Genomic DNA, 23,270 nt, shown 5'->3' with positions numbered 1-23,270 from the left:
ATCACAGAAGCCAGTCTTTGGCCAATTCGATTCACTCCACGTGATATCAAGAAACGGCTGAGTGCATTGGATACAGCAAAGGCTATGGGCCCCGACAACATCCCAGCTGTAGTGCTGAAGACTTGTGCTCCAGAACTAGCTGCGCCTCTAGCCAAGCTGTTCCAGTACAGCTACAACACTGGCATCTACCCGACAATGTGGAAAATTGCCCAGGTATGTCCTGTCCACAAAAAGCAGGACAAATCCAATCCGGCCAATTACCGCCCCATCAGTCTACTCTCAATCATCAGCAAAGTGATGGAAGGTGTCGTCGACAGTGCTATCAAGCGGCACTTACTCACCAATAACCTGCTCACCGATGCTCAGTTTGGGTTCCGCCAGGACCGCTGGGCTCCAGACCTCATTACAGCCTTGGTCCAAACATGGACAAAAGAGCTGAATTCCAGAGGTGAGGTTAGAGTGACTGCCCTTGACATCAAGGCAGCATTTGACCGAGTGTGGCACCAAGGAGCCCTAGTAAAATTGAAGTCAATGGGAATCAGGGGGAAAACTCTCCAGTGGCTGGAGTCATACCTAGCACAAAGGAAGATGGTAGTGGTTGTTGGAGGCCAAGCATCTCAGCCCCAGGGCATTGCTGCAGGAGTTCCTCAGGGCAGTGTCCTAGGCCCAACCATCTTCAGCTGCTTCATCAATGACCTTCCCTCCATCATAAGGTCAGAAATGGGGATGTTCGCTGATGACTGCACAGTGTTCAGTTCCATTCGCAACCCCTCAGATAATGAAGCAGTCCGAGCCCGCATGCAGCAAGACCTGGACAACATCCAGGCTTGGGCTGATAAGTGGCAAGTAACATTTGCGCCAGATAAGTGCCAGGCAATGACCATCTCCAACAAGAGAGAGTCTAACCACCTCCCCTTGACATTCAACGGCATTACCATCGCCGAATCCCCCACCATCAACATCCTGGGGGTCACCATTGACCAGAAACTTAACTGGACCAGCCATATAAATACTGTGGCTACGAGAGCAGGTCAGAGGCTGGGTATTCTGCGGCGAGTGACTCACCTCCTGACTCCCCAAAGCCTTTCCACCATCTACAAGGCACAAGTCAGGAGTGTGATGGAATACTCTCCACTTGCCTGGATGAGTGCAGCTCCAACAACACTCAAGAAGCTCGACACCATCCAAGATAAAGCAGCCCGCTTGATTGGCACCCCATCCACCACCCTAAACATTCACTCCCTTCACCACCGGCGCACTGTGGCAGCAGTGTGCACCATCCACAGGATGCACTGCAGCAACTCGTCAAGGCTTCTTCGACAGCACCTCCCAAACCCGCGACCTCTACCACCTAGAAGGACAAGGGCAGCAGGCGCATGGGAACAACACCACCTGTACGTTCCCCTCCAAGTCACACACCATCCCGACTTGGAAATATATCGCCGTTCCTTCATTGTCGCTGGGTCAAAATCCTGGAACTCCCTTCCTAACAGCACTGTGGGAGAACCGTCACCACACGGACTGCAGCGGTTCAAGAAGGCGGCTCACCACCACCTTCTCAAGGGCAATTAGGGATGGGCAATAAATGCCGGCCTTGCCAGCGACGCCCACATCCCGTGAACGAATAAAAAAAAAACATGGCTCTTCTCTGTGTTTACCTCTCTCCCACTTGCTTCTCTCCCAGGAGCTGGGATGCCTAACTGCACTGCAACATTACACTGCAATCGTCAAAGGGCTCTGATCTTGTAACTTAAGGGTGCTACACTGTCTGCTATTTTCTGCTCATTGACTTATACTCTCTTTTTACCATCTGCAATGTTGATCTCATTCTTGAAGAAAACAGAAGAGACTTTCAGGAAGCACAGGGGTCAGAATCTCTTGCTTCAGGAGAGAAGTGCGATTGTGTGCTGACACCAGGTGATAATACTGTACTGTCAGTAGCAATGCAGACAATGTTGGCACCAGAATCAGAGCTGTATGGCTGTTACTGGAGGCCATTGGATAAAACCAGTCTTTCACCCTTAGGCGGCTTGATGGCCAACATCACTGGCCTAAGAGACTGTCTCAAAGTTTCCCAATCAATAGGTTCTTCATTTGCATGTCAAATGGCACCAGCTAAAGCAAGTGTAAGTCAGTGTAAGTTTACATTCCAGCTCATTTTCTTTGCAAATACAACTGGTTTAATCAGGGTACAAGTCTGTGCTGGTCACTGCAAAGAGTGATAATACTGCTGCAGTGTTGGTCAACCACTTACATTATTCAGTCACCTGCCTGGCAATAGGATCGGGTGGCACCAGACTTGATGAACCTTTATCTTTACCAGGATAGTGATTGATGCTGGAAGAGGGAGTTCCTGCCGCTGAAGAGTTTGACACCTTCTCTCTAGACAGCACTGTGTTTCAGTCACTTCTCTTGTAAGCAATCACCGACTGCCATTGATTCTTGTGCCTGCAGTAAATTGCTGTTGACATTTCCAATTGGTGTATCACTCACATTGATGTCTTTTGCTAAAGCTACACATATTTGAAAGTCTTGAGATGTTGAAAAGCGATTGGTACTGTAGATATCTATCACAGCACTGCAGATATCTATCACAGCACTGCAGATATCTATCACAGCACTACAGATATCTATCACAGCACTGCAGATATCTATCACAGCACTGCAGATATCTATCACTTTTATTTGAAAATCACAAGCTTTCGGAGATTATCTCCTTCGTCAGGACGAAGGAGATAATCTCCGAAAGCTTGTGATTTTCAAATAAAATTGTTGGACTATAACCTGGTGTTGTAAGATTCTTTACATTTGTCAACCCCAGTCCATCACCGGCATCTCCACATCATGATATCTATCACAGCACTGCAGATAGCTATCACAGCACTGCAGATAGCTATCACAGCACTGCAGATAGCTATCACAGGGAAGGATCCTGATATTAGACACAAATCTTGGATTCTGGCTTTGGCACAAACTAGAGGGTAAAACCCAATCATCTGGCACTGAACTAACACAAATAAGCTGAAGTACTTTGGTGTCAGGTCTTACAAAATCTTGCACATAACTACAGTGGGGAGGGGGGACTTTGAAAATGTTACTTACACTGCTAACTTTCAAAAATCTGAAAGAAAGACTAACCATTTCAAGATGAACTATGTACATTTCCACATACAATAGACCAGGATAGGTTTGGATGAAAAAGGCTCTTCAGCCCATCGTCTTTCACCTTCCAGAATATCAGTCCTCTGTCTTCCCGCTAGTTTTTAATATTCTCCTGAACAGACAGGAACTCAGTAATAAAATGCTACATAAATGACTCTCTTTCCTTTCACTCCCTCAGTACTGCATCGGAGTGTCAGCCTAGATTATGTGGCCAAGTTCTGATGTGGACTCCTGTTAAGAGTACTGCTGACAAAGCCAAGCTCACACCTCGGTTCCTGAGTCTTCTGTTGATGATGAGAGGAACAAAAACTGAAGATGTTGAAGAGTCTTAAGCCCAGCTACTGAGAATCTTACATTGGTAGAACTCTGTGAAATGAATACACTCTACCCAAAGAGACAGAACTCACTTACCTAAGTCCAGAGGCTTAGGAACCCCCAGGTTTGTGCTGGAGTTTAACTAACCAAAACTGCACAGGCTACAGAGCTCCGATAAGCTCCCCACTGCTGCTGCACAATATCTATTAAGACACTGGCTTGCAGGGTTATCTGGAAACAAATGGGAAGAATCGCAGGCCCCTCCGGATTCCATCAGTGAGCCAGGGCTGATCAATCCCCAACACTAACGCCCGATGGGGGAGATAGGTAAAAATAGATAGCAAGAATTAAACTTGGGTCTTTCCTGGTCTGTACAGCTAGAAAGCTGCCAGGTTTTACTTATGGGTTTCTGTCCCAGCATTAATCCATCTTCGAAGCTCAGGAGGAAAGGTCCCTTTAAGTGAGATGACTGAATCAGCCAGAATAATGGGCAGTCTTGTGTGTTGGTATTGTTTTCCTTGAGCTAACAGCACCTATAACACCATCTGGCACACATCTTCTGGTGCAAATATCGAGAGTCCTGACACATTGGGCCACCTGCTTCAGAGAACACATGGCCGATCGCATGGAGATACCAGATCAATGGCCTTCCATGCAAATCAATTCTAGCACCGCTCCTTTTTAACCTGTGACCAGATCACGGAAATTCATCTATGCTGACGACAGAGCCGTTGCTACTCAAGCTATTCCACCCTGGAAACCACACTCACTAATGATGTGAAATACTTGGCGGAAATGGTGCCTTCATCCAAGTACCACAATGCCTATGCCTCTCGTGAACTCACTGTCACCGTAAACAGTCAACTCCTCAAAGGCGACACTTAACCCTATCTACTTGGGTGTCACCCTTGACTGCTCACTAACCTATGAAAACTGCTGCGAAATCCGAAACAACCGACTCGTCAAACTCATCGGCTCCACCTAATGCTCATCTCCTCCCGCGCCGAATACTGCGCTCTCGCTGGGCTCGCTCACCGCGCACTACGTGTCTTGTCACAGGAACATTGCACGCTACTCCCCTCCCGTGGTTACCCCTGTAATATACACAGCTTCCTCGTTCAGATGCAGTAGCAAAATTAGTAAAAAAAAAGTCCCAACAAAATCATGTTGTCAATTCACTTTGACTTGCTCTATCCACCAACAGCGTGGCTCTCTTTAAGACACCCAATATGGTCAGCCATTCCTGATTCCTTTGACTTTTCCTTACCAACTCGCTGGCGTGGAGTGGGCAGCAGATACTCCTCTAAATCACCATATCATATGACCGTCAGCTGTGGCTCAGTGGGTAGCACTCTCACCTCTGAGTCAGAAGGTTATGGGTTCAAGTCCCATTCCAGAGACTTGAGCACATCATCTAGGCTCTACACTCCAGTGCAGTACTGAGGAAGTGCTGCACTGTCAGTGGTGCCGTTTTACATAAGAGACGTTAAACCGAGGCCCCGCCTGCCCTCTCAGCTGAACGTAAAAGATCCCATGGCACTATTTCAGGAAGAGCAGCGGAATTCTCCCCCGTGTCTTGGCCAATATTTATCCCTCAACCTACAGCACTAAAATAGATTATCTGGTCATAATCACATTGCTGTTTGTGGGACCTTGCTACGTGCAAATTGGCTGCTGTGTTTCCTACATTACAACAGTGACTACACTTCAGAAGTATTTCGTTGGCTGTAAAGTGCTTTGGGACGTCCTGAGGTTGTGAAAGGAGATACATAAATACAAGTCAAGCCTTTCTTTTATATCATCTCTGACCATACAGACCGTCAACCAGGATTCAACTGGTCATGTCATGGACAGGGACCGTGTGCCTCATATCTTCACCGATGGGGAGTTCATGACCATGACAAATGTCCTTGACAACAAGTACAAACCATGTGCCACTGCTTTGAATCCTGTCCACTAACTAAATGATCTGGTGTACTATGCACGCTGGTGATGACCATGCTTTACAATAGCTGGAATCGTAGGCTGAGTCTGCGTATACAAAATAAATAAATTGCATGTTGCAGCCACCCGGAATTATGTTTAACTGTTGCCCTGGGATCATGTAAGGAATCTTACAACACCAGGTTATAGTCCAACAGTTTTATTTTAAAATCACAAGCTTTCGGAGATTATCTCCTTCGTCAGGTGAGTGAGTGAAAGGTTCTCAAATCGCATATCTTATATTAGGCTGGGACATGATCACACCAATCAAAGGTGCCGTTGGTGTTCAGACTAGTTAGCCACGGAAAACAGTACTGAATGCACAATGGGTCAGATTACAGAGCCAGAGAGAGAGAGAGACCCGAAAGGCAGAGAGAGAGCATGTCCAGTTGTATTAAAAACAGATAACTTTTTACGCTACACGTAACCCCACCAGCAGGGAAAAAAAAAAGTTATCTGTTTTTAATACAACTGGACAGTCTCTCTCTCTCTGCCTTTCGGGTCTCTTTCTCTCTCTGGCTTTGTAATCAAAGATGCTAATCTCCTTAATATTTCCCCCTTCAGTATGTTTGTCCCATCCACTATTTCACACTCCTCCTCCTTAACTACAATGTCTGCATTGATCCCCTCTTTTGTGAAGACAGAAACAAACTTTAGACTGGGTTTAGACTATTACCCTGGGTTTAGACTATTACCCTGCAGTCAGGATGGGCTGGATTCAAAACCAAGTCCCAGGTATGAAAGCTTAGTGGGTAGATGATTCACTGCTAGTTAGGGATTATTTTCCTTCTCCTTAGTAACACTGTCCTCGCTGAGATGAAACAGTCTCAGTGCGATAAACCCTGGCTGCAAACTCACAGGACCGTGGGACAGTACACCGACTGGATCTAAAGTCTCAGACCACGGTAGACCGACTGGATCTAAAGTCTCAGACCATGGTACACCGACTGGATCTAAAGTCTCAGACCACGGTACACCGACTGGATCTAAAGTCTCAGACCACGGTAGACCGACTGGATCTAAAGTCTCAGACCACGGTAGACCGACTGGATCTAAAGTCTCAGACCACGGTAGACCGACTGGATCTAAAGTCTCAGACCATGGTAGACCGACTGGATCTAAAGTCTCAGACCACGGTAGACCGACTGGATCTAAAGTCTCAGACCACGGTAGACCGACTGGATCTAAAGTCTCAGACCACGGTACACCGACTGGATCTAAAGTCTCAGACCACGGTAGACCGACTGGATCTAAAGTCTCAGACCACGGTACACCGACTGGATCTAAAGTCTCAGACCACGGTACACCGACTGGATCTAAAGTCTCAAGTACTTGGTACGGTACACCGACTGGATCCAATGGGCTCGATTTTACCAGGCCTGCGGGTTTCCGGAGGGTTGGGTTTCGGGAGCGTGGTCAACACGCTCGGTGAAATTAGTGGGTTGCCCGCGCGATCGTAGCAGGCAACACACTAATTGGATCCACTTACCAGCTCTTCCGGGCTCCGCGCTGCTGGTCTGCACGTCGGGCGGGCTGCGCATGCGCAGTACGATCTGTCAGCTGGAGGCTCTCTAGTTAAAGGGGCAGTCCTCCACTGACAGATGCTGCAACCAATAGAACAAATTACAGCATGGAGCAGCCCAGGGGGAAGGCTGCTCCCAGTTTAATGATGCCTCACCCCAGGTATCATCAGATGGGGTGAGGAGGAGGGGGAGGACAGAGATCTTCCACCCGGCGGGCGGGAGGAAGCGGCCCGCCTCTGCCACCAAGAAGGCCTGGCTCGAGGTGGCAGAGGGGGTCACCTGCACCACCAACATATCGCCCACCTGCATACAGTGCAGGAGGCGCTCCAATGACCGCAGTAGGTCCGCCACAGTGAGAACACGTAGTCTTTCCCCTACACTCCGTCTGCCACAACACTGCCCCCACCCCACATCTCCTTCGGCACCGCCAACACTACTCTGTCACATCACCCCTCATACCCACTCAAACCCCATCCTCATCTTACCTGCACCTACTCACCTCGCGAGTACTCACCCCGCCACTAACACACAACCCAATCCTCATATAAACTCATGGCTCTATCCCATACGCACCCTCTCGTGCATCTCCCTCACGGCCAGCCTCACTCAACCTGCCACCACCTGTGCTGCAGCCACAGGGCATGCATCACATATGTGCAGTAGGCAGCGTAAGGCAAACGTGTCGTGAGCATGAAGGGGATGCACAAGGGTGTTTGAGGGTTTGTCATGGGTGTTACCTATATTGAATTTCAGAACAACTCACATCACACATTATATTGGCACCACCACTGCCATGTCTCCGCGAATCCTGTCTGTTTTGTGCAATAATGCCCGCTCCTGGGTATCACTATGAGGACCCACCACTGATGCCACCCAATGTGTTACTGCAGAGTAGGTGCAGGTGTATTTGCAGGGCTCTTCTGCGCAGACGACTGAGAGACATCGGCGGTATACCCGGCTGCACCCTGGAAGGATGCGGAGGAGAAGTTGTGGAGGGCAGTAGTGACTTTGGCAGGAACAGGTAAGCAGATGGTGCTGGGGCCAGCCAGGAGCAGCTCGGCATGAAAGAGCCTGCAGATGTCCACGACTACATGTCGAGTGACTCTGAGCCTCCGTGTGTACTGCTGCTTAGAGAGGTCCTGGAGGCTGAGCCTCGGTCTGTGGACCCTGTGGCGAGGGTAGTGCCCTCTGCGACGCATCTCTCTCTGCGGTAGCCCTCCCTCCTGCTGTACAGGTGGATGTGTCACAGCACTCTGTTGTGGAGCTCCACGTGTCAGAGGTGGACGGCGTGGATGGTGAGGCTGGTGATGCTGTTCGCCCTCCGAGGAGGTCATGACTGCAGCTACGGCGGCCCCCATCCGCAATATGTACATCTGAGGGGTTCCGCAAGGTAGGCACATGTCTCCGGACCCTGGGGTGAGTGTGCAGGTTGGTGACTTTGACCGTCAGGAGGGGGGTGGTGGAGGCCAAACTTTGTCCCAAGTGACAGAGCGGCCTCCTGCAATGGGTGAGGGTCTCCCCCCACCCCCCCACCTGTCAAATGGACCTTTGCAGCTGCCACAGGCTGACGGCTGCAACACGTCCAGTTCAACTAGGACTATTTCCCCCAGTGTGTGAAACAGTCCCATGTTTCTCCAAAATCACACACAGTCCCCTTAATCAGGTCAGTTAATGACCTGAACAAGCAAAATAAATACACTCAAGTGGCATCCCGCTGGCTTTAATTGCCTGCGGGATTCCCACCAGCGGGGGCCGCGCACGCACCCCCGCACGTCATCGTGGAACCCGGAAGTGGGCGGGATCGTGGCGCGATCCGGTCACGTGCCTGGATATCGGGATTTTCGGGGCCCCCCCGCTGGAAACGCACACAAAACCCGCTGGTAAAATCGAGCCCAATGTCTCAGTATTTGGTACAGTACACCGACTGGATCTAAAGTCTCAAGTACTTGGTACGGTACACCGACTGGATCTAAAGTCTCAAGTACTTGGTACGGTACACCGACTGGATCTAAAGTCTCAAGTACTTGGTACAGTACACCGACTGGATCTAAAGTCTCAAGTACTTGGTACGGTACACCGACTGGATCTAAAGTCTCAAGTACTTGGTACGGTACACCGACTGGATCTAAAGTCTCAAGTACTTGGTACGGTACACCGACTGGATCCAATGTCTCAGTACTTGGTACAGTACACCGACTGGATCCAATGTCTCAGTATTTGGTACAGTACACCGACTGGATCCAATGTCTCAGTACTTGGTACAGTACACCGACTGGATCCAATGTCTCAGTACTTGGTACGGTACACCGACTGGATCCAATGTCTCAGTACTTGGTACGGTGAGCAGCTACACTGGTTGGATGCCAACAAAAGATTTTGAGTCTGTAAGTACCATTGAACTGTAAACAGTCCCAGCAGTTTATTTCTGTACTGATAAAGCAAACAATGGTATTTAATAGAATAAACATTGAAGTAACATCTGGGGTTTCAGCAAATTCACAACAGCCTGGAAACGAAGCACTTACTACACAGAAACCTGAACACTGGGAGCTGGAAGTGGCTCTCGCTCATGCACAGCCCATGCAATGTTTAGACCAGGGATAAAAATCTGTACACGGAAGAAAACCTATTTAAATATAGAAAGCACAACAAATTCTTTAAAAAAAAATTTTCCGACTTCCGGGAACATAAAAACACAATAACATGAGACTAATAGAAAGCATAAAGAGAAGCAGAGAGGAAGTGACTTGCATTATGTGACTTAGAATTAAGAGCTGACCGTTCAGTTTGAGTGTTTTATTTTAAAGCTTACCAGTGTGGACTTGATGCCAACGCTTTCAGCTGCCTGGAAGGCGAGGGAAAAATTTCTTCGCTGCAAAATAAAGACACAAGTTAGAAATCTGCTGTTAAAAAAACATCCAGAGAACTGTAAAATCTACTACCCCTAAATTTTTTAGATGGGCCTTCAAATGGAAAGGTGCTTGTTAGTAGTGTAGATGAGAGGCCCACACTCCAAGTCTATCACACCAGGCCCTAGAACCTGGACACCTTTGGAAATGTACTTTGTCTATTTTTGTTCTTTCCACCCGAGTGGGGTTACTCTGGTTACCACTCGCTGGTTCTGGATGGTTCAGGTCTGAGCTAAACCAGACACCAGGAGTAGATTTTCAGCTTGCCGCCGAGTGTACATCTAGTGTTGTGGATCAGCCAACTGTTATAGTGGTCCTTCTCCTATGGAGACATTAGGTATTGAGGTTACTGATGAATTAGCAGCCGTGAAGCAAACCACAGTGCTTCACCTCCCTTCCTGAGCTCATATCCCACCCTCCACATGCACAGCCTCTACCCCACCCATTGCTGTATCCCTATTTGACCACACCTTGCCCTGCCCCTATCCTATCCCTTGCCCGGCCCCTATCCTACCCCCTTGCCCTGCCCCTATCCTACCCTCTTGCCCTGCCCCTATCCTACCCCCTTGCCCTGCCCCTATCCTACCCTCTTGCCCTGCCCCTATCCTACCCCCTTGCCCTGCCCCTATCCTACCCTCTTGCCCGGCCCCTATCCTACCCCCTTGCCCTGCCCCTATCCTACCCCCTTGCCCTGCCCCTATCCTACCCTCTTGCCCTGCCCCTATCCTACCCCCTTGCCCTGCCCCTATCCTACCCCCTTGCCCTGCCCCTATCCTACCCCTTGCCCTGCCCCTATCCTACCCTCTTGCCCGGCCCCTATCCTACCCCCTTGCCCTGCCCCTATCCTACCCTCTTGCCCTGCCCCTATCCTACCCCCTTGCCCTGCCCCTATCCTACCCTCTTGCCCTGCCCCTATCCTATCCCTTGCCCTGCCCCTATCCTACCCCCTTGCCCTGCCCCTATCCTACCCCCTTGCCCTGCCCCCATCCTATCCCTTGCCCTGCTCCTATCCTATCCCTTGCCCTGCTCCTATCCTACCCCCTTGCCCTGCCCCTATTCTACCCCCTTGCCCTGCCCCTATCCTACCCCCTTGCCCTGCCCCTATCCTACCCCCTTGCCCTGCCCCTATCCTACCCCCTTGCCCTGCCCCTATCCTACCCCCTTGCCCTGCCCCTATCCTACCCCCTTGCCCTGCCCCTATCTTATCCTTCTTGCCCTGCCCCTATCCTACCCCCTTGTCTCTGCCCCTATCCTATCCCTTGCCCTGCCCCTATCCTACCCCCTTGTCCCTGCCCCTATCCTACCCCCTTGCCCTGCCCCTATCCTACCCCCTTGTCCCTGCCCCTATCCTACCCCCTTGCCCTGCCCCTATCCTACCCCCTTGTCCCTGCCCCTATCCTACTCTCTTGTCCCTGCCCCTATCCTACCCTCTTGCTCTGCCTCTATCCCTTTCCTTGTCTGTTTTGGACTTGGCTAATGTGGTAATCACACACTTATGTGGTCTCCCTGTGGAACAGTTAAACTCCAGGGGAGAAAGATAGCCTCTGCCAGCTGCACCCTGTAACTGACCATTAGGTTCTGGGTGACAGGGACCCAGTGTGACTCTTTCTCACCTCCACTCTTCCCACTTTGTTATTGGGACGTACCTTACCTCTGATCGTAGGTGCACACCATGTAACGAATTACAAACACAGGGATTCAGTGATTAAATTCCAGTTTGAATTCAGGTATCAAGTTTTTTCATGCACATTCCACAGTGTTTGTTTTACAGGGATGAACAGTTCGAGGGAATGAGCTGCTCCTAATCCCGGAGAGAGAGTGTTATAATTGGATGTCGAGCTTTGTGTGATTATGGTCGACTCTGATATTATTATTAATTGGTCTCTCCTCTTTAGTCTTTGCCTGTGCTACACATTACTGCCAGAGAGGCAGAGTGGGCAGTCTGCTCCCATAGCTCTGCTGATGCTGCACTGTGTCTGAGAGCAGCGTAGATAACCCCCCAGACTCTAGCAGTTGCCTCTGGAGTACCCCAGAGAATGACATGGCTGAAAACTGATGAAGAACAACTAATGGTGCACTCCATACACAGCACCCAATTTAAGGCCAGTGAGGAATCCCAGCTTTTCACTTTCGAAGAGGTCAATGTCCAAAATCCGGAATTCCTCGGCTATTCCACAGGAAAACGCAAAGTTGCTCATCTTAATCATGATCACATAGAATCAGAGTGTTCAGCACAGAAACAGGCCATTCAGCCCATCAACTCTGCCCCAGTATTTTCACCATGAGCCACCCAGTCTAATCCCACTCTCTTGCTCACTCCCCAAACGCTTTAAGAGTCCTTTTTTGTTTTAAAACAACTATCCAATTCCCTTTTAAAAGAATTTATGGTTTAACAACAGTCTGTGACAGAGAATTCCATATTCTTACCGTCGTCTGTGTGAATTTTTTTCTAATCGCCCCATTAATTCTTTTTACGACTATCTTAAACATTGTGCCCTCACATTACTGGCTGACCAGTGAAATAATCGAGCACTATTAACACTATCAGAATCTTTAACCTTCTCACTTCCAGTGTAAAAAGCCCTAACTGCTCAAATATTTCTCGATAACTTTAACTCCTCGTCCTTGGTGACACCCCAGCAAATTTATGCTTCACCCTTTCGATTGTTTTTACAGCCTTCCCATAATAGGGTGCCCAGAATTGTATACAATACTCTAACATAGGTCTATGTTTTTGTACAAGTTCAACATTACCTCCTTGCTTTTGTGCTCGACACTCCAGCTACAAAACCAAAGATTCCATTTTCCTTTTTATAGCTTTGTCTACTTGCGTTTCCATCTTTATTTACCTGAGCATCTGCACAGTAAAATCCCTTTGCTCCTCTATTCCATTCACCATCCTACTTACAATGTATTTCTCTTCTTAATTCTTTCACTTTGAAAATACATCACTGTACATTTTTCTATGTTGATCTGCATCTGCCACCTATTTGCCCATCCTGCTAGCCTGTGTCCTTCAGTTTTTCACAATCCTCAACTCCATTTGCTATACCTCCCAATCCTACTCACTTCCCATGGTCTTTAATAGTCGTCTTTTTCAAGCAATTATCCAATTATCTTTTTATAAAAAGTTTATGGGCTCAATAGTGGGCTCCAAACAATAGCAAAGATCCCGCGGACTGGGAGAGATATAAAGGACAGCAAAAGGATACAAAGAAAGTAGAAAGAGTTGCACAAAGGAATGAGAAAAAACTTGCAAGGAATATCAAGGACAACACAAAGTTTTTACAAGTATATTAAGAGAAAAAGGGTGGTTAAGAGTAATGTGGGCCCCTTAAAGACAGACGCAGGTGATATTGTAATTGAAAATCAGGAAGTGGCAGACTTGCTAAATAATTACTTTGTTTCGGTCTTCACAGTAGAGGAAGAGGATGAAATACCAGAGATACGAGGAAAACTAAAAATAAATCAAGGGGAGGAATTTCTCGATTTAATATAAGCAAAAAAATGGCAATGGAGAAAATAATGACACTGAAGATACACATATCCCCAGGACCCGATGGTTTCCAGCCCAGGGTATTAAAAGAAGTAGGTGAGGAAATTGTTGATGCGTTAGTCATAATCGTCCAAAACTCTTTTGATTCAGAAATTGTCCTCTTGGATTAGAAAACTTCCAATGTCACTCCATTATTTAAGAAGGGTAGGAAAGAGAAACCAGGAAATTATAGATTAGTCTAACATCTGTTGTGGGGAAGTTACTAGAATCTGTTATTAGGGACGGAGTGACTGAGCACTTGGACAAATATGGACTGATCAGCATGGATTTGTAATGGGTAAGTCATGTCTAACTAACTTAGTTGAATTTTTTGAGGAGTTTACCAACGTGGTAGATAAGGGAGTGTCTATGGATTTGTTTATATGGATTTCCAGAAGGAATTTGACAAAGTTCCACACAAGAGACTGTTAAAAAAAATGGAAGCACATGGAATTGGAGGCAACCTATTCCATGGGTAGGGAATTGATTAGGAGGTAGGAGATAGAGAGTAGGGATAATGGATATGTACTCCAATTCCATAGAATTTACAGCTTAGAAATAGGTCATTCGGCTCAACAGGTCTATGCCGGTGTTTATGCTCCACGGGATCCTCCCTACTCTTCTAGTCCTTTCTCCCTCATGTATCTAACTAGCTTCCCCGTAAATGTATCTATGCCACTCGCCTCAACCACTCCACGTGGCAGCGAGTTCTACATTCTCACCACTTTCTGGGTAAAGAAGTTTCTCCTGAATTCCTTATTGGATTTATTAGTGACTATCTTGTATTTATGACCCCTAGTTTTGGACTTCCTCACAATTTGCAGGATGTGACTCGTGGTATCCCCCAGGATCTGTACTGGGCTTCAGCCTTTCACTATATTTATCAATGATATAGATGAAGGAATAGAGAGCCATACATTCAAGTTTGCTGATGACACTAAGTTAGGTGGTACAGTAAATAGTGTAGATGGGAGCAGAAAGTTGCAAAGGGACATTGATAGATTAAGTGAGTGGGTAAAACTGTGGCAGATAGAGTTCAATGTGGGGAAATGTGAGATCATCTGCTTTGGACCTAAGAAAGACAGATCAGAGTATTTTCTAAATGGTGAGAAGTTCGGAACTGTGGAGGAGCAGAGAGAGAGTTAGGGGTCCAAGTACAAAAATCATTAAAAGCCAGTGGACAGGTACAAAAAATAATTAAAAGGCTAATTGAATGTTAGCCTTTATCTCAAGGGGGCTGGAATAGAAAGGGGTGGAAGTTATGCTACAGTTATATAAAGCTCTGGTTAGACCTCGTTTAGAGTACCGTGTTCAGTTCTGGGCCCCGCACCTCAGGACGGATTTATTGGCCTTGGAGGGGGTGCAGTGCAGAGACATCTGAATTTTATTGGGGCTAGAAGAGTTAAATTATGAGGAAAGGTTACATAGACTAGGCTTGTATTCCGTTGAGTATAGAAGATTAAGGGGTGATCTAATTGAGGTATAAAAGGATTTGATAGGGTAGATAGAGAGAAACTATTTCCTCTGGTGCGTGAGTCCAGAACAAGGGGGCACAACCTTAAAATTAGAGCTAGGCCGTTCAGGGGTGATGTCAGGAGACAGTGCTACACACAAAGGATAGTGGAAATCTGGAACTCTTTCCCCAAAAAGCTGTGAGGGTCAATTGAAAATTTCAAAACTGAGATCGATAGATTTTTGTTGGATAAGGGTATCAAGGGATATGGAGCAACTACGGAGAAATGGAGTGAGGTACAGATCAGCCATGATCTAACTGAATGGTGGAACAGGCTTGAGGGGCAGAATGGCCTACTCCTGTTCCTAATTCAACGATTTATAACAGACAATTCCACATTCTAACCATCCTGTGTGATTTTTTTTCCTAATCCCTTTAATTCTTTTTGCGATTCAAATTTCAATATTGATCCCTCACTTCCAGGGCCAGATCACACCTGTATACACACACACACATAAGTAAAAGCAGTCATTACACAGATCCATGAATAACTACTCACCACATTTTGGCAGCCTGAAAAATGTCCTTTTACTGCAACTGTTTACCTTTTGCTCCCCAAAGAGGAACTGTTTTGATTTTCTATTTTATTCAATGGCAATAATTGCCTCATTTTGTTTCTTATAATCCAGCATTAATGTGCATACAGTTTAGATTGGATTACCTTCATTGACAATTTCTCCTTTTTTTTTTGCATTCCCACATCCTGATTTGTGTTTACAATCGTGTCCTCTTTAACCTTTTGACATCCTTATTACCGTACACTTTCCCTGCCAAGCTGCCTATCTACTCACTCTGCCACTCTCTCATGCCTTAGTAGTTGAAACCCTCCCCCACAGCTCTTGTGGTGCTCCATATGTGGATACTGGCCCCAGCGCTGATCAAGTGTCAGTCATCCTATTGGCTCAGCTCACTCCTGCCCCAGAACTGGTCCCAATGCCATAGGAATTTGAACCACTCCTTCCTACGGCAGCCCTCTACCCTCCTGATCAGGCAGCCCCTGTACGGGTGAGCTCATGGTACTGGCTCTAAACTTCAGATTACCACATTCCAGGCCTCGCTTCTCCTGGAACCATTTTGCTGGTATTAATCCTATTCTTCTTTGCACTGTTGTACTGCTTCTCCAGAATAAATATTTAAATTATATTTTTAAAAATCTATAGTTTACTTTGGTAAAATATTCCTTTCTTTTGCTGCAAGCAGCAAGAAAATGAAGACACTCAAAATTATTCTGTCTTCCTATAATATCATTTGCTTTGCATAATTAGTCTTCAGCTTCCTTCATTTCCCCTGGCAAGAACCAGAGGCTTTTCATTTCCTGCACTGTTCTGGCTATAATGACAACACATTCAGCAGCCCCTTCGAAAGCCACAGATCTGTACTGTCGACAGGTTTACTTTAACCCTTCTTCGTTAGTGGGGGAGGTGGGTAGAGTTTGATAACTGCACCTATTTAAATAAAAATCTAATTTACTGGAGAAACTGAGTATTTAAATTTCACCTGTATTTTCACAAACTTGTACACTAGGGTTTTGTTTTACTGGGGGAAGACTGTGAATTCAATTCTAAATACTGTGTTTCCTCTTTTAGGCAGTCCCCTATCACACCCCATTCTTTGGCTCACTGCATCATAGCATGGCCCAAACCTCTGCCAACATCGCCTTGGCGTTAGCTGGTCCAAGATCCACTACACTCTTAACCAGGGTCTAACTATCATTATACCTTTCCTCCGACTGGGAAACTGTTTGGCCTCTCCACAGCACCTCAGCTGGGTACTCATTGGACTGAGCCCTACAGACTGAAAAGTCCCAAGTCCAATCCCTGATCTGTGCTGAGTTAGTTGATCTTAATGATGTGCTACAATTGGCCTTTAATGTCCAGCCCCCAGAGTTCCTGCTGCTGATCATTAACTAGTAACTACTATTGGAAAGTGCTTGTGTGCAGATTTCAAAAGAGGACAATACAAGACTCAGCTGTGATGCTCTTGTCACTGAAGAAGGCTGCTTGTGCCTATGGAACCATACCCCTGCTAGTGTCAGCAACTTCAGGGGAGGGAGAGGGAGAGGGGGCGAGAGGAAAATGAAGAAAAAGTGAAATAAAAGGAAATAAATTCTAAAGTCCAGTGTTTGGGTATACCTGCCTCTGCACCAATAGACCACCTTGAGAATACTGAAAGTTAGGCAATGTTCAGCAATTTGTTTGTGGTTAAGTTATACTAACTCAACACTAGAAATTCAAAGGTGAGACAGTGTACTGTTGCTCTAATAAACTGTGCCATGGACTTGGTGCACAGGATGAATCATACACCTCGCAGCTACTGGCCCAGGCTACCTCTCAGAATTATGCAACATTGCGGAGGTTTGGGGGCAAATGAGGAGGGTCACCAAAATATTGCCGAAAATAAAAAGTGTAAGATGTGCATATTCGAAAGCTGTGGAGGGTATTCAGTCCTCACAGGATTGACAAAACAATCAACATATTGCCAGATGCTGGCTTTACCTTGTCCTGACTGTTCAGCTCCTGGTAGGGGATATGTGCTGGAAGATATGTGTGAAGCACAGCACAGAATGCAAGACCATCATTCCAACTGCTGCTGAAATTTGTGATGTCAATGTTCTGGGGGGAGAAAAATAAAACTCTTTGAATAATTCAACACTTTTGATTAGCATTCCATTGAACTGTCACCTTTTAAAATACAGTATGAAGTACAGAGAAGGAGCAGAAAATGCATTCCACCCCCTCATGCTTGCCCATTCCTTTGAACTTTTCACACACAATATTTTTTGGTAGTACTGACTTTAACACTAATATGACAAGATGCCCATATCCTTTCTGAGGCGGACACTCTCCTGCTCAATTATATGGTTGACTTCCACCTTTCATGGTCTCTGCATGAGTATTAAGGCAAGTCAGATGAAATACAAACCTGTACATTTTATGGAAAGAAGGGACAATTAACTGTTAACTTATAAGTCACATTTATTTTGAGCTTCTATCAGTAAGGTAGCATTACAAACAAAGAACTTCTAATCACCCCCTCCCTGTACGGAGACATCATTCTATCTACAATATACACCATATTTGAGAATCAAGAAAGACAGGCACATACAGTACCCCACAAACCAAGGCCAATCTAAATGACTGAAGAACAAGCCCCTCGATATCGGTTTATTCTCAACTTCATTCAATCGTACGGCAAGTCTATTATCAGCAACTTAAACAAACCTCAAACATGTTCAGTTTGTATGTTAGATTATCTATGCAATTTGTGGACAGAACAGAACTACCCAAGTCATCATGTTTAAGATATGGGACAAGGCCGTATCAAGCCACACTCACACACGTACTGAATGTCCTTAACCCAAGTACAGAATACTGTCAGTTGCCAACCATCTCTTGTCTTATTTTTAGTGTGCAGCCACTCATAAAAACAAGTGGTTCTGTGCTTTACTTTTTTTTTAATTCGTTCATGGGATGTGGGCGTCGCTGCCAAGGCCAGCATTTATTGCCCATCCCTAATTGCCCTTGAGAAGGTGGTGGTGAGCCGCCTTCTTGAACTGCTGCAGTCCGTGTGGTGAAGGTTCTCCCACAGTGCTGTTAGGTAGGGAGTTCCAGGATTTTGACCCAGCGACGATGAAGGAACAGTGATATATTTCCAAGTCGGGATGGTGTGTGACTTGGAGGGGAACGTGCAGGTGGTGTTGTTCCCATGTGCCTGCTGCCCTTGTCCTTCTAGGTGGTAGAGGTTGCGGGTTTGGGAGGTGCTGTCGAAGAAGCCTTGGCGAGTTGCTGTAGTGCATCCTGTAGATGGTACACACTGCAGCCACGGCACGCCGGTGGTGAAGGGAGTGAATGTATAGGGTGGTGGAGATACTGAGATACATTTAGAGATAACACTGCTGCCTCAAACAGGCTGCCTTAGTTAAGGTTGCTAACTTTAGTTGGCCACATTCCTGGAGGTTTTTTCATATGACCCCCCACCTCTAACCGCCCCACCCAGTTAAGCAGCCCTTTTCCTCCATCTCCAATATTTTTATAACTAATAAATGAAAGTGTGCAAAGAACATTAAAAAGAAACCACTTTTTAAAAAAAAATGTCCCTGATTTTTCTTCCGGGTTGCTCAAGCTATGTCCAGGAGATTAATCTTTAATTCCTGGAGAGTCCAGGACAATCCAGGCAGGCAGATTGTGATGCAATCTTAAAAATGAAACTGAAATGAATCCTATTATCTTCTTTGATTCCATGTCCATACCGTGTAACAGGTGGCTGAGGTGCAGTCAAATGGTCCCACTCGACACTAAAACACCACTGATTAAATCTGGGTAGAGTCCTGTAACAGTCATTCTAGCATCTCTCACGTATTATGTACCGATACTGGTAGCAACTGATTAATGGTTGATACACAGCTTTTATATTATTAGTCGTTCTCAGGATGTAGGCATTGCTGGCAAGACTGGCATTTATTGTCCATCCCTGGTTGCCCCTTTAAGAACATAAGAAATAGGAACAGGAGTAGGCCATCCAGCCCCCCGAGCCTGCTCCGCCATTCAACAAGATCATGGCTGATCTTCTACCTCAATGCCATTTTCCTGCACTATCCCCATATCCCTTCTTTACTCCTGTACTCAAATCCTCGTGTAATAAAGGCTAACATACCATTTGCCTTCCTAATTGCTTGCTGCACCTGCATGTTAGCTTTCAGTGACTCATGTACAAGGACACCCAGGTCCCTTTGAACATCAACATTTCCCAATCTCTCACCATTTAAAAAATACTCTTCCATTTCTGTTTTTCCTACCAAAGTGGATAACTTCACATTTTTCCACATTATATTTCATCTGCCATGTTCTTGTCCACTCACTTAGCCTGTCTATATCCCCTTGAAGTCTCTTTGCATCCTCCTCACAACTCACATTCCCACCAAATTTTGTGTCATCAGTAAACCTGGAACTATTACATTTGGTCCCCTCATCCAAATCATTGATATAGATTGTGAATAGCTGGGGCCCAAATCTGCGGTACCCCACTAGTCACAGTCTGAAAAAGACTTGTTTATTCCGACTTTCTGTTTTCTGTCTGTTAACCAATTCTCAATCCATGCCAGTATATTACCCACATTCCATGTGCTCTAACTTTGTTCACCAATCTCCTGTGTCGGACCTTATCAAAAGCCTTCTGAAAATCCAAATACACCACATCCACTGGTTTCCCCTTATCTATTCTACTAGTTACATCCTCAAAGAACTCCAGTAGGTTTGTCAAATATGATTTCCCTTTCATAAATCCATGTTGACTCTGCCAATTACTATTATTATTTTCTAAGTGTCCTGTTATCACATCCTTTATAATAGATTCTAGCATTTTCCCTACTACTGATGTCAGGCTAACTGATCTGTAGTTCCCTGTTTTCTTTCTTCCTCCTTTCTTAAATAGTGGGGTTCATTTGCCACCCTCTAATCTGCAGGAACCATTCCAGAATCTATAGAATTTTGGAAGATGACAACCAATGCATCCACTATCTGTATCGCCACCTCTTTCAAAACCCTGGGATGTAGATCATCAGGTCCCTGGGATTTATCGACTTTCAGTCCCATTAATTTCTCTAGTACTATTTTTTTTTACTAATACTGATTTCTTTCAGTTCCTCATTCTCGCCAGCCCCTTGGTTCTCTAGTATTTCTGGGAGGTTTTTTGTGTCTTCTTCCGTTTAATTTCTCTGCCATTTCCTTATTCCCCATTGTAATTTCTCCCGTCTCTGTCTGTAAGGGACCCACATTTGCCTTCGCCAGTCTTTTCCTTTTTTACATACCTATGTCCATTTTTATGTTTCTCGCTGGTTTACTGTCATATTCTATTTTCCTTTTCTTTATCAATTTCTTGGTCCTCCATTGCTGAATTCTAAAATGCTCCCAATCTTCAGGCTTACTGCTTTTTCTGGCAACTTTATTTGCCTCTTTCTTTGATTTAATACTAGCTTTAATTTCTCGTTAGCCACGGTTGGACCACTTTTCCTGTTCGATTTTTGTGCCTTAAAGGAATATATATTTGTTGAAAATTATGTATTAATTCTTTAAATGCTAGCCATTGCCTGTCTACCGTCATACCTTTTAATGTAGTTCCCCAATCAACCACAGCCAACTTGCGCCTCATTTCTTTGTAGTTTCCTTTGTTTAGATTTAAGACCCTAGTTTCAGATTGAACAACATCACTTTCAAACTTAATGAAGAATTCTATCATATTATGGTCACTCTTCCCTAAGAAGGTGGTGGTGAGCCTTTATCTTGAACCGCTGCAGTCCGTGTGGTACTCCTACAGTATTGTTAAGTAGGTAGTTCCAGGATTTTGGCCCAGCGACGATGAAGGAACGGCCGATATATGTCCATGTCGGGATGGTGTTTGACTTGGAGGTGGTGGTGTTCCCATGCACCTGCTGCCTTTGTCCTTCTAGGTGTTGGGGAATTGCGTGTTTGGGAGGTGCTGCTGAAGAGGCCGTGGCGAGTTGCTGCAGTGCATCTTGTGGATAGAACACACTACATCCATGGTATGTCGGTGGTGGATATTTAGTGAATTATATGATAATAATACACCATGGCATATGGTGGTCCAGCTGGATGGGAAAGCCTGGTTCCAATCTTATCTATCCAGTCATAGCCAGAGAATCTCCTGCAATGGCTTCTGTTCCCGCTTCCACACCATTTACCTCTGGGGTCCCCCAAGGATCTATCCTTGGCCCCCTCCTATTTCTCATCTACATGCTGTCCCTCGGCGACACCATCCGAAAACACATCAGGCTCCACACGTACGCTGACGATACCCAGCTATACCTGACCACCACCTCTCTCGACCCCTTCTCTGTCCCTGATTTGAGACACTGCTTATCCCACATCCAGTACTGGATGAGCAGAAGTTTCCTCCAATTAAATATTGGGAAGACCAAAGCCAGTGTCTTCGGCCCTGCCAACTCTGTTCCCTAGCCACCAATTCCATCCCCCTCGCTCGCCACTGTCTCAGGCTGAATCAGACTGCTTGCAACCTCAGCATCCATAGACAGGCTGGTGGAATGGGCGGACGTGGCAGATGAAATTCAACGCAGAAAAGTGTGAAGTGATACATTTCAGCAGGAAGAATGAGGAGAGGCAACATAAACTAAAGGATACAATTCTAAAAGGGTTACAGGAACAGAGAGATCTGGGGTATATGTGCACAAATCGTTGAAGGCGGCAGGGCAGGTTGAGAAAGCATACGGGATCCTGGGCTTTATAAATAGAGGCTTAAGAGTACAAAAGCAAGGAGGTTATGAAGAACCTTTATAAAACACTGGTTCGGCCACAACTGGGAGTATTGTGTCCAGTTTTGGGCACCGCACTTTAGGAAGGATGTGAAGGCCTTAGAGAGAGTGCAGAAGAGATTTACTAGAATGATCCAGGGATGAAGGATTTCAGTTACGTGGATAGACTGGAGAAGCTGGGGATGTTCTCCTAAGAGCAGAGACGGTTGAGAGGAAATTTGATAGAGGTATTCAAAATCATGAAGGGTATAGACAGAGTAGATAAAGAGAAACTGTTCCCATTGGCGGAAGGGTCAAGAACCAGAGGACACAGATTTAAGGTGATTGGCAATAAAACCAAAGGTGACATGAGGAAAAACTTTTTACACAGCGAGTGGTTAGGATCTGGAATGCACTGCCTGAGGGAGTGGTGGAGGCAGATTCAATCGTGGCTTTCAAAAGGGAACTGGGTAAGTACTTGAAGGGAATTTGCAGGGCTTTGGAAAAAGGGCGGGGGAGTGGAAATATTAATGCTGCATTGAGTACACTGTGACTTGGATCAATCAACCACGCTGAACATGATGGGAGATAAATTATGTAAGCGCAATCTCCAATAAAAATTTGGCAAAACGGTGATAGGGCGGGGGAGTGGGACTAGCTGATTTGCTTTTGCAGAGAGCCAGCACGGACTCGATGAGCCGAATGGCCTCCTTCCGTGCTGTAACCATTCTATGATTCTATTTGACGCAAAGATGAGTTTCTGACCTCCATATCCTGTCCATCACTAAGGCCACCTACTTCCACCTCTGAAACATCGCTCGTCTCCGCCCCTGCCTCAGTTCATCTGCTGCTGAAACCCTCATCCATGCTTTTGCTACCTCCAGACTTGTTTATTACAATGCTCTCCTGACTGGCCTCCCATCTTCCAATGTCCGTAAACTTGAGCTCATCGAAAACTTGGCTGTCCATATTTGAATTCGCACCAAGTCCCGTTCACCCATCACCCCTGTGCTTGCTGACTTACATTGGCTCCTGGTCTGGGAAAGCCTCGATTTTAAGGTGTAAG

At 46.1% G+C, this 23,270-nt stretch overlaps 1 protein-coding gene across 7 annotated transcripts in view; it reads right to left on the bottom strand.

Moving 5' to 3' along the window:
• Nucleotides 1-23,270, bottom strand: part of specc1la (sperm antigen with calponin homology and coiled-coil domains 1-like a) — a 400,129-nt gene that overhangs the window by 8,805 nt on the left and 368,054 nt on the right. For all 7 annotated transcript variants that reach the window (XR_010967162.1, XM_068005421.1, XM_068005423.1 and 4 more), the window contains 2 exons: nucleotides 17,436-17,552; nucleotides 9,796-9,855 (listed from right to left, as the gene is read on the bottom strand). Coding sequence is in view for 6 of the 7 variants with exons in the window: in XM_068005421.1 (XP_067861522.1) it covers nucleotides 9,796-9,855; nucleotides 17,436-17,552 (177 nt within the window). In the remaining variant the exon portion in view is untranslated. The remainder of the gene's footprint in view (nucleotides 1-9,795; nucleotides 9,856-17,435; nucleotides 17,553-23,270) is intronic.

The sequence above is a fragment of the Heptranchias perlo genome, chromosome 25, assembly GCF_035084215.1.
Source record: "Heptranchias perlo isolate sHepPer1 chromosome 25, sHepPer1.hap1, whole genome shotgun sequence".
NCBI lineage: Eukaryota > Metazoa > Chordata > Chondrichthyes > Hexanchiformes > Hexanchidae > Heptranchias > Heptranchias perlo.
Note: the sequence above shows the minus strand (reverse complement) of the source record. Positions and strands in the feature narration are given on the sequence as shown.